This window comes from Calidris pugnax, unplaced genomic scaffold (assembly GCF_001431845.1).
Source record: "Calidris pugnax isolate Ruff unplaced genomic scaffold, ASM143184v1 scaffold341, whole genome shotgun sequence".
Taxonomy (NCBI): domain Eukaryota; kingdom Metazoa; phylum Chordata; class Aves; order Charadriiformes; family Scolopacidae; genus Calidris; species Calidris pugnax.
This window is the reverse complement of record NW_015091149.1, coordinates 753,750-764,966: the sequence shown is the minus strand read 5'-3', so window position 1 is coordinate 764,966 and position 11,217 is coordinate 753,750. Positions and strand designations below refer to the sequence as shown.

The window sequence follows — 11,217 nt, the reverse complement described above, 5'->3', positions numbered from 1 at the left end:
GCACCGGCCCCGCCGGGCCCCCGGAGAGCGCTGCTGCGGGGACAGGGCGGGCCCTTTCTCGGGACCCCGCAGCCGGAGGGACGAGCCCCCCGCAGCAGCGAACCCCCGCTCCGGCAGCCCCGGGGTCTGGGGCAGCCGTTCCCGGAGGCAGCGGGTACCGGGGCGCGGGAAACCGCCCCGAGCGCGCCACCGTGACGTCACCGTCTGGGCGGGGCTTGGCGCCGCGCCGGAAGTGGAGCGGGTGCCAGGCAACGGTTGCCAAGCGACGGCGGCGGCGGCAAAACATGGCGGCGGAGGCGGAGGAGAGCGTGCCGGTCGGCACCTTCCTCGGCTTCATGGCCCAGGGGACGCTGCTGTTCCAGCGGGGAGACTACGATAAGGCCCTGGGCTGCTTCAACAACGTGAGGGCGCCGGGACCGGACCGGGGAAGGCGGGGGGGGTGTCCCGGAGGCCGCAGGTGGAGGCCACGAGGGGAGGGGAACGGCTGTGGCGGCCGGTTCCCGTAGGGGCGACCGGTTTCCGTGGGGGCGGCCGGCAGAGGTGGCAACGCGAGGGGAAGGAGGACGCGGAGGGACGCGGGAGGCGGCCCCGTCGAGGCGCTGGCAGCGGGGGGAGCATCCCCAGGGGCGGCCGGGGGTCGCAGGGCCAAGGGAGGTGACACGGGGGTGACACGATGGGGCGGGTGTGTGAGGGGAGGTGGCACTGGGGGACAGCCAGGAGGCTCAGCTCCTCTCTGAGGGCTCAGAGGGGCCTGGAGGGATGGGTGGCTGTGGCAGAAGGCATGTGTGAATGTCACCAGAGTGTTCTTTGCAGTAAAAATGTGGTTTTGTCCTTGCCCCCCCTGTCCCGAGCTGGGTGGGGACAGAGCAGGTCACATCGCAACCCTGTAGCTGCCTGTCTGTGCTGCTCAGCCCAGCCCTGCTGATTTACCCCCTGTCGGCTGCTTTGCAGGCCCTGAAGCTGAGGGCAGGGGACAAGAACGCTCTGGTTGCCCGCTCAAAGTGTTACCTAAAACTTGGGGACACAGCAAACTCCCTGAATGATGCTGAAGCTTCCCTCCAGAGCGACAAAACGTTCTCTAAGGTAAAAAAGCACAAAGTGACAGGAGTGTGGGGTGGCCAAGGACCAGTCTTTTACCTGTGACGGGGGCTGGGAGACAGGATTGTGTAGAAGCAGCCAACTCTAAGCACACCCTTGACGTTTTTATTGCTTGCAGAGAAGGGGAGGTGCTCAGTCAACAATTGAGAAAGAGTTCCAGGGTTGGATTTTATTGTGTGTGGATTGCAATAGCAAAGTGCTCTCACTTGGGCCTAGCGGGGAGTTAATTGAGATCTCTGAAGCTTTTTTTCCCCTCCTTTTTATTCTTTCTTTCTTTTTTCTTTCCCCCCAAATGTCACTTTAGGGGCTTTACCAAAAGGCGGAGACGTTATATACCATGGGTGATTTTGAGTTTGCGTTAGTGTTTTATCACCGAGGCAGCAAACTGCGTCCGGAGCTGCGGAGCTTCAAGCTGGGTATCGAGAAGTCCCAGGAGGCCATTGTCAACTGTGTTGGAAGTAAGATGTTCCATTTCATGGCCCCCACATGCGCAGCCAGGAGCTGTTTGGGGACAGCTGGTGGCAAATTACCTCTGCAAGGGAGCCAAGGACCCTGCAACAACAGATTCTCTTTGCTTCTAGATGCATGTGCTCGATGCCTGTTCTCAGATGAAACCAGGAAGCACCAAAAAGAGCACAGCCCTGTTCTTTTCTTCTTCTTTTTCTTTTTTTTTTTTGGCTGAATGCCTGTTTATACACAGGGTCTAATAGCAGCAGTTATGTAAGTAGATGATGACACTGACTTAACTTTCCCAAGTCACCATGAAAACGTTCTAGGTGATACAGAAGAAAGCCGCTCATCTACAGACAGCCCTGCTGATTACAGGATCCATTTTTAGATCTTTATCCTAATATTCAAAGTTCGTAATGAAATTTGCCTTGTTACCTGAGACTGGCCGTCCTGAGATCCTGACTTTCCTCCAATTCACGTTGCATAAGACCAGTGAAACTGTTGACTCTTGCAATGGAGCTTTCATAACTGCTGGCTCAGGTCGCAGAACGGCGTCCTGCAGGAGACAGGAAAGGCCAAGGACCCGGCCATGTTCAAAGCAGACTGAGAACTTGTCCCTTTCCCCTTAGATTTTCTCTCAGCATCCCTGTTGCAGGCAGAGTGCACAGCCAGGCACATGGCCTCAGCCCTTGTCTCATTAGTGCCTTCCTCACCCTCACATCAGTTCCCAAATTGCTGCCCACCTCCGGCACCACAGATAACTTCATCCCCTGGCTGCCTGAAAGCCTGATGCTCTTTCACATGTGATATATATTTAAAAAAACAGAGAAAGTTTCCAGATCTGACTTGCTTCCTTCCATTAGTCCCACTTTCTTAGCTTAACACAAACGCCTGGATACCTTTGCAGCTTTCAGCTGAAACACTTGCCATGCCTGGTATATTGAGCTGAGGGTTTTACATGCCTTCAAGCATCCAGGCTGTAGGGAAATGAACCAAGAAGACTTTTTTTTGTTGTTGTTGTTAATCAAGCAATAGCTCCTAGATGCAGGGGAAAAGCAGCAAGGAAATGCGTTAGCATTTGATCTAGATGTTTGAATAGTTGGGAAATGCACACACATTAACAGGGCACATCCCCAAAACTGCTTTACTGAATCTGCTTTATTTGGCAGATTCGGAAACACCCACCTTCTGGGGAACACGTGTACTGGCAGTGCTGATCTTGGCCCAGGTGCTGTGCTGGAGAAAAATCCTCCTACCCCAGTGCACGAAGCTCTTCCCTTCCTTCTGACCAGGCCAAGCCAAAGAGCTGGGTTTCACTCCTACCTCCACTGCCAGAGTGTGATTGGAACAGCAGAGCGGGATGTCAGAGGGACAGTGAAATGGGAGTTTCACCCCAGTGTCAGCGCAGAAAAGCTTTAAACTAGTTCTCTGGAGATCCCTGTGCTGAGAGCTTCCCTCCCATCTCAATCCTCAGCTGTGATCCCTCAGAAGGGATCCTTTTTCTTCCTCTGGTTCCATGCGGGATGTAGCACATCTCAGCCCTGTGCTGGGAGCTCCCTGCTGCCCTGTGAAAGCAGTAATTAAAACCCCAAGAGGAGCTGCTTCTGAGCTGTGTTGCCCCTGGAATATCCAACAGCCATGGATTTCATAGGAAAGAATTAGCAGAAAGCTTTGTGTAAAACAGGACGTTACAAGCTTGGCACATTCGCTGTCATTTTAATTTCTAAAGCCTCTGCCCTGCTCTCCTTGACCACTAACAAGTGTTTTGTCTGTTTTCACAGGTCCATCCACAGTTAAACTGGAGAACAGAGAGGATCTGTGCTTTATAAGCAGGCAGGCAGAGGTACAGTGTGAACAGCTCTTGTTTTGGGAGCTAAAGGAGTTTTTACAGCACTAGCGGGCTCCGAAGGAGGCATTAGAGGATTAATAGTCTCTGCAGCCATGGATGGGGATGTGGTGGGTGTAGGGAAGCACCTCTGAGCACAGGAAGCACACCCATCTGTTTGAGAGCATTTGTGCACCTGCTTTTAGTGTGGTTCTGGCTCAGACTACCCAGAATTTAGGGAGAGACAGAGAAGAGAAACAGCCCAGTCTGACATTTCTCCCCCGGCCTGTTCGTGGCGGGTGGTGCTGATCCCCCACCACAGGCTAATAAGTAACAGCACTGAGGTTGCAGACAGGGTACATTTATCTACAATATTTACTTTAGTTTTACCTGATGTTTAAAGGTTCACATTTTTGATAATGGACACTTTCTCGATTGCTTAATTTTTGGGGTGGTCCATTGAAGTAGCGCCTTGTTCCCCCAAGATGCCAAGCTGCCCTGCCCTTTGAGGTCATGTTCGTTGCTTCTTGCAGCTAGAATTACAGGTAGTTGGTGCTAAAAATAATTTGTACAAAGGAGCCTAAAGATTAGCTCTGTAGGTGTTGGGATTTTGGATGTGAAACTTTAGAAATGCCCTCCTGATGTTTCAGAAGCCCCTGGCTGTCCCAGTCTCTGTTTCTTTGGCTGTGGGCAGCCAAACTGGCCTCTCCCCAGCACCAACCAGGGCAGAACTAATTCTTGCTCTGACTGTAATGCCTGCTCCTGTTCTTGGAAGTGAGGGAGCAGTGCAAAATCTCAGTTGCTCGTGACCAAAGCAGTCAGACACTGACTTTTTGCTCTTATTTTAAAAAATAAGTTGGCTTATATGGAGTATAAACAGAATTATGTTACTACTAGTGTTCCTCACTAATCTCACCCAACCTCCTTTATTTTTCCTGCCCATAGAGCAACAAAGCAAATCAGAAACTTCAACTCAAACTGGCTAAGGATCAAAGATGCCAACAGAAATGGAAGTCTGTGAGGAATCCAAAAACAGAGCGACAGCTTCTTGGAGAGCTTTATGCTGACAAGGCCTACCTAGAAAAGTTGCTCAAGGATGAAGGTCTTTCTCCATTGTATTTAACTGAATATTCCTTCTAAGCAGGGTCTTTTTTCTTCTTCTACTCTCTTCTGGGCTCTGGAGAGCACAGGTGTTTTTGGAGCCAGATCCAATATTCATAACTAAGAGCATAGTTCCTTCCCTATTGAATGTCAGGCTTTTATAGCAAACAGTAAATCAACTGAAAGCAATCTGTGCTGACGAAATCAAAAGCAGAAGCAATATCATTACTTAACTTCTGTCATAATGATCAATTCCACTAGCACTTGCGTTAAGCACAAAGTGTTGCTCCTAAGACTGTAACTCATTTGTGGTTTTGTTACAAATGCTGTTAAGAACAAGACACAAGATTCAGAGAAGTATCTTATTTTAGAACTCGGCAGAAAGGTGACTCCCATTTAGTCATTTTTCTAGGGAACTCTTTCCCGAATAAGAGATGTAGCAGCACTATGGAGAAGTGATTAAGAGTTCAGTCTGCCCACAGGTTTTATGGCATCACTGGCATCAATAATACATGTGGGCTCCTGGTTTCCAGGCACGTCAAACCCTTCTCAGTTTCCATCTTTCAGTCCAACCCACAACACTTGGCCGTTTCAGCACAAATGCTCCCTCATCACAGCTGGGCCTCATTAATTGGGCCCCTTCTTAGCAGCGGGTGCAGGGGCTGGGAACCCCTAAAATACACAGGAGGGTTGTCTGTCACCTCCCTCCTAACCACATCCCTTCTGAGGAGCACTGGGGACTTTAATTGCTACAACTGTCTCTATCAGAGAGGGTCTTTACCCTTCACGAGCAGTCCCTCATGCGCCGCACCTTCACCCATTGTTACATTAATATTCCCCTGGCTTCTGCTGTCTCGTTTTTCAGATTTGATGGAGAGCAGCACAAAGGAGGGCATCAAAGTATCAGAGCTGGTTTTGGGTGGCATTTCCTACCTGGACACACGGAGTGAGTTCTGGCAGCAGCAGAAGCCTATTTATGCCCGTGTGAAAGAGCGCAAGCTCCGGAAGCAAAAGTGGATCCGGGACAAGAAGCAAAAACCAGCTGATATTGGCAGATACATCATGAAGAGCATGGAGGACATCGATATGTGTAGGTGTCCTGGCTGGAAGCAGTAAGAAAATGCTGGTTGGCACGTGTAATTATTTGCTGTAGTAATTACAGCCCAGAACAACAGAAGCAGCACAAGTATTAACAAACACTAATAGGCAGTCGTGGGGAAGCATTTGCTCCTGTATTCTTCACCTTTCCTGACAGTTTCTTAGATACAGAATCCAACATGGTCTTTTTCTCAGCTCTCTCTGTACCTGAGGCCCTGCTGATGGCTTCTCAGGACACCGTGGCCAGGCTGGGCACTGCCATGTGCCCAGCAAATGCCTCTGCCCAGGCTGCTGGTCAGACATTGTTTTATTGAGAGAACAGTGGCCACGGGGGTCAATCACTTCTGTAGTTCAAAAATACCACCGTAGAGAGATGAAAAAGCTGAAAAACAGTGGTGTGAAGGAAGGAGTAATTCAGCCACTTCTGGTGTCTCTTTCTCTCTTCCTGTGCTACATATTTTACAACCCAGGGAAAAGAATTTTGTCCTTACTGCAGTTCAGTTCTTTTAAGCTTCACCAGCTCGACAAAGGTGGTTTCAGAAGTATCTGTAGCCTGATTCCTGCAGCCCGTGCCCTGCTGGGTGCCATGAACAGAGCTCACAGGGAAAGTGCCCGGGGCTGAGTTAGGAGATCAAGCCCTAAGTACTGTTGCTAGACCTTCATCTCCGAGCCCAGGCTGCCCTGCTGCAATAACAACAAGCTTTCAAAACCTTCAGACAACAAGCATCATTCTCCTTTATTTTTCTTCAGGTGGCGTGAGGTGTTTCCAGAGTCATTTCCCCATAAGTGTGTGATGAAAGTGATTTCCAGCAGTGCCCGGGGGAGGAGCAGAAGCACCATCTCCCAGGGGCAGATTTCTTGGAGGTTGGAAGGAGGAGTGTAGGAGATGCATGATGGGTTTGGAGCTCTAACATTTCCCATGCTCTGTCTGAGGCTTCCTCTGCTGGTTTGAGGGCTCAAACCACGACACTTGCACAACTGCTCTTGGTCTTACTTCCCTGATATCACCGTGACCACACAGGAGTGTTAAACTCTCCCCTCTCTCTCTCTCTAGTGCTGACTGAGGATGCCCCTGAAGAGAGCTGCAAGAAAGCTGAGCGTTTGCTGAAAACAATCCAAGGGTGGTCGGACAATGAGGTGCCCAACAAGAATGAGCTGATTGGAAACCTCTACAGCTGCATTGGGAATGCTCAGCTGGAGATGGGCCGGCTGCAGGCAGCTCTGCAAAGCCATAAGATGGACCTGGAATGTGCCAGGAGGAGGTGAGTGCTGGGAAGTTCAGATGGAGGGGAGAAAAGAGGGAAAGCCCCTCTGTTAAGGTGTTTGAGCATAGGGTAATGTTGGAATTCTCACCTGGAGATTTAACAGGACAATGCATTCAAACTCTGCCCGAGTGTCACAGTCTCTAGTGACTTCTTATCTTCACTATTTCAAAAATAAGGAGCCTGAAGCAGATTTTTATGGAGCCTAGGCCATGTGGCACATCTAAATCTCTGCTGAAGCAAGGAAAAGAGAACACAAGTCCCAGCCTCAGCACTTCAGCTCTGGTGTGCACTTCCTTCTCAGGAAGGTCAGGCTCTAAATTGCACGAATTTTCTGCTGTGTTTTCTCTTAAAATACTTTTCATTCAAACCATGATAGCAGGCTTGAAATATTTCTCTAAGAGGTGCAGTTTCCTGCCCATACAGAACACATTCTGCAGCTCTTTCAGCTAAACCAGAATGGAGAGAAACGTAGTCTAAGGAGTTAGTAAGAGTGGAAGTTACTTTGATTTTTGCCAACACTGCAAAGGGCTTTTAAAATGTAACTGACATTGTTTATCATCTTTACAAATCACTTCAAAAAATTAATATTGGTTTAAGAAGTTTCTGCCTCTGTCTGGGTGATCTCCACTCCCCAGTTAGGCCAAATGAAGCTAACAATTAGCAGGAGAGAGGCAGGAGGGCTGTACGTAATTTTAGCTCTTTTTTTAATGGCTGTAAAGTTGTGTTAAAGGCAGGAAGGCAGCGCCGGGGGGGGCTCGCCCTCTGCTGGCGAGTTCAGCGGGTGAGAGGAGATGGGGCTCACCCCCCCCATCGCCCCCAGCCAGCCCTCTGTCCTCAGATTTTGGATTTACAAAGTAAGGGTAAGCAAAGGAGGCCACCCCCGAAAGCGGGAGTGAGGCCTAATTAAGGAAAAAATTAAAGTCTAGAGGCTGCATTATTCCAGGGACCCACCTCTGGCACAGGGCAGAGGTTGTTCTGAGCTCTGGGAGTGGGGACTGTCACCAGAGTCTGAGGCAGGAGCTTCAGACACGGGTTTGGGTCTTCCCTTGTCTCTGGGACAGGAATCATGGATTGGTGTTGGGGACCCAGGAGCTGGGAGGGGACTTCCCTGGGACCCCACAGGGCAACAAAGGGGAATTGAGGCAAAGAAAAGTGGGAAGCCTTTCACAAGGACTGCCACATCTGCACCAAAAAAAAAACCAAACCCAAAAAAGGCAAACCAAACCCATTTTCCCTGTGTCTTATGGGTGCCAGTTGCAACAGCTGGAGATTAAAGCAAAAATCTGTCTTGATTTTCAGACGTTCAGTCTGAGGTTGGTCTCTTACCTCTGGGTCTCAGCACTTACCTGGAGTCATAGTGGGCACCAAATAAAGCACAAGGGCTGGAGAAACACAGGTTGTACCAGGAACAAGACTATTTCAGTGACTATAATTTCTTTTTCTTTTCAATGCAGCAACCTGCCGGATGCCATATCCAGAGCCCTTGATAACATCGGCAGAGTTTATGGCAGAATGGGCAAATTCCAGCAAGCTGTTGACACGTATGTAAAATTAGTAATAGAAAAGGCATAAGGTTATATTTTGAATTCATAGATAATGGCTTTTCAGTTTGTTTATTCATACTGCTGGCGAGGGGGCTGTGATGTTTTCATACCAACAGAACCTGGAAGCCTTTTGTCTGTAGAATTAGTGGCTGAAATTATAACTGCACTTGTGAGAGTTGTAAATGTCTGTCTGACTCTGCTTGAAGTTGGGAGGAGAAGATTCCGATGGCAAAATCCAGCCTGGAGAAGACCTGGCTGTTCCACGAAATCGGCCAATGTTACATGGAGCTGAATCAAGCTGAAGAAGCCCAAAATTACGGGCAGAAGTCCCTGCAGTTGGCAGATGAGGAGGGGGACATTGAGTGGCAGCTCTATGCCACTGTGCTGGTGGCACAAGCACAAGGTAAAGGCATTGGGACAAATTTTGCTCTAAGGATGGAAACAGCCCATCTGTTCAGCCTTGTAGTGAAACATCTCTGTGATTTAACAGCCAACTGTTCAAATCAGGACCTCTCCTCGGAGACTTGCTTGATTAACTGTCGGCGTTCTCTTGATCTTGGGTCAAAATAGATCTTTTCATTTGTCTTTTACAGTAAAATTAAGGAGTTACCAGTCTGCAATCATTAACTTTGAAAAAGCACTTGAGAAGGCAAAGCTTATTCACGATGAAGCTGCTCAAAAGGCCATCATCACTGTAAGTGGATCGTTGTGAAGAGCGTAGAAGGTAGGGGCAGCCTTGATGAGGGAGCTGGAACTATTGTCCTGGGCCCTGTGAAGGCAGAAAACATCAGAGCTCGTGGGTTAAGGGGGAAATGCAGCCTCTGAAGGAGTTTGCCCATTGAAAGTTATGAAACCTCCCAGCTCAGGAGACTTAGCCCCAGTTTATAGAAGGGTGAAGCCCAGCCCTGCTCAAGTCAAGGGAAATTTTTCTTTTGACCTGCTTGGGGCAAGGATTTCACACACAGAATGGAGCTGATCACAGCTCCCCCTTTCCAAAACATCCCAGAGAAACCACTCTGCATCAGAGGGTGGCAGAACATCTGGGCATGGCCCTGGCAAAGCATCCCACATGTCCTGGTAGCCGGTCCTCATGGATACAATGGTGGGTGATGGAGCACACCCAGCTGCAGACACCTCCCTGTTGGTGACCTCTCCTGAGGGACCAGAGCTCAGGCTGAGCCTGTCCTGCCAGAAGAGAAATGGGAGAGAGAGATGGAGAGAGATGGAGAGAGATGGAGAGAGATGGAGAGAGATGGAGAGAGATGGAGAGAGATGGAGAGAGATGGAGAGAGATGGAGAGAGATGGAGAGAGATGGAGAGAGATGGAGAGAGATGGAGAGAGATGGAGAGAGATGGAGAGAGATGGAGAGAGATGGAGAGAGATGGAGAGAGATGGAGAGAGATGGAGAGAGATGGAGAGAGATGGAGAGAGATGGAGAGAGATGGAGAGAGATGGAGAGAGATGGAGAGAGATGGAGAGAGATGGAGAGAGATGGAGAGAGATGGAGAGAGATGGAGAGAGATGGAGAGAGATGGAGAGAGATGGGCTCTTCAGGGGAGGGATGCTGGCAGGGAGTGACCACCCCAGGGAGAAATGAAGCATATTGTTACAGAGAGGTTTATGGCAGGAGAGGGCCAGGTAATGACAGCAGAGATGAAAAAACAGGAAAGATTTAGGTGTGTACCTGCATTTCTGGAGCTTTTGTTAATAAGCTGCATCACTTTCAGGCCTTAGATTGCGTGAGCAAAAGCTTCATGGAAGAGCTGAATGAAAAAAGAAAAGAAACGGTTCACTCTCTTAAAGGTAGTTGTCATTTAGACCTCGCACCCCATAAATATATATATATATATAAAAATCCCCATTTTCTTCTCTTGGAGCACAGACTGACATGTGGGAACAACCCACCCCATTCCCAGGTAGAACCTTGCAAATTTCTGCCCCGTGGTGCATCCCCTGCACTAGTGCACACTTGCAGGAGTTAATTTATACGTGAGCCCCACAGCAGAGTTATAATCTGTTTTTTGGGGGGGTTTTTTGCCCAAGGGAGGTTTAATTTTGGTATGAACCAAAGTAAGAGATGTCAGCAGTGATAAGAGTGATAACTCTCCAGTGCCATCCAGTTAAAAAAGCTGGTTTTAATAATCTGAAGGCAGCTCCATCTCCCAGAGCAGAGACCTGGGCACAGCCAGAGGCAAAACCTGACTCTGTGAATCCGTAGGGCTGGGGAGACATCAGCTGCCTCTCGGGAGTATAAAAATACTGATTTCCCTACAAGTATTGAATTAAAATCGTTATCAAAGCACCGAGCTCTCACCGCCACGCTCCCGGGGCTGTGTGGCCCCGGGCAGGAGGTGGCAGCAACGACCCGGTGTCCCCAGCAGCGACAGAAGATAGAGGGGAGCTTTTAACCGTGTGAGGGGGGGTCCGGGGGTCCTTTTCTTTCCCCTGCTGGTCGCTGGGTCCTGCCTGAAAGTCGCTTTTTCCTCCCCAGATGTCAGCAGTGAAACCACAGGAGACGACTTGGAGAAGGACAAGGAGGGAGAGGAGAGTGAACGAGGCACCGAGACTCCAGAAGAGGAAAAGCAAGACGCCGCCGGGGAGGATTAAAGAAGATGGAGCCGATGAAGGAGGGAAGAAACGGGAGAGCGAGGGGGAGGAGGGAGCAGGGGAACCGGCTGGAGCCGTAGGAGCGGGCACCGACCCCCTCGGAGCGTCCCGGTGTGACAAACACGAGCTGTCCCTGCAGCACTGGTCTCTCCTACCTGCTGCTCCCCCCGTCTGCCCCCCAACCGAGCAGGGGACATCCCTGTCCGCCCCCCAACCGGGCAGGAAACA

At 49.9% G+C, this 11,217-nt stretch overlaps 1 protein-coding gene and 2 long non-coding RNA genes across 3 annotated transcripts; 1 reads left to right on the top strand and 2 right to left on the bottom strand.

Moving 5' to 3' along the window:
• The first annotated feature begins 248 nt into the window (after window positions 1-248).
• TTC25 (tetratricopeptide repeat domain 25) lies at window positions 249-11,126 on the top strand. The gene is made up of 12 exons (XM_014959140.1): window positions 249-401; window positions 952-1,083; window positions 1,403-1,556; window positions 3,330-3,391; window positions 4,319-4,475; window positions 5,340-5,564; window positions 6,627-6,834; window positions 8,292-8,378; window positions 8,588-8,784; window positions 8,975-9,075; window positions 10,110-10,185; window positions 10,874-11,126. Exons 1-12 carry the CDS (start codon window positions 285-287, stop codon window positions 10,987-10,989), a joined length of 1,632 nt encoding a protein of 543 aa, XP_014814626.1. The 5' UTR covers window positions 249-284; the 3' UTR covers window positions 10,990-11,126.
• Window positions 1,563-8,891, bottom strand: LOC106898071. The gene is made up of 3 exons (XR_001413862.1): window positions 8,184-8,891; window positions 5,408-5,577; window positions 1,563-2,104 (listed from the first exon to the last, which is right to left on the bottom strand). It is a non-coding gene; the product is annotated as an uncharacterized LOC106898071 (long non-coding RNA).
• On the bottom strand, window positions 8,930-10,965 carry LOC106898070. Its single transcript, XR_001413861.1, has 3 exons — window positions 10,792-10,965; window positions 10,067-10,145; window positions 8,930-9,150 (listed from the first exon to the last, which is right to left on the bottom strand). It is a non-coding gene; the product is annotated as an uncharacterized LOC106898070 (long non-coding RNA).
• Window positions 11,127-11,217: the final 91 nt, after the last annotated feature.

Bases quoted from the DNA above. Each gene is read 5' to 3' on its own strand.
- TTC25 (XM_014959140.1), top strand. From the start codon at position 285: ATGGCGGCGGAGGCGGAGGAGAGCGTGCCGGTCGGCACCTTCCTCGGC. The intron at 1,557-3,329 runs GTAAGATGTTCC...CTGTTTTCACAG, and splicing joins CATTGTCAACTGTGTTGGAA to GTCCATCCACAGTTAAACTG. The intron at 3,392-4,318 runs GTACAGTGTGAA...TCCTGCCCATAG, and splicing joins TTATAAGCAGGCAGGCAGAG to AGCAACAAAGCAAATCAGAA.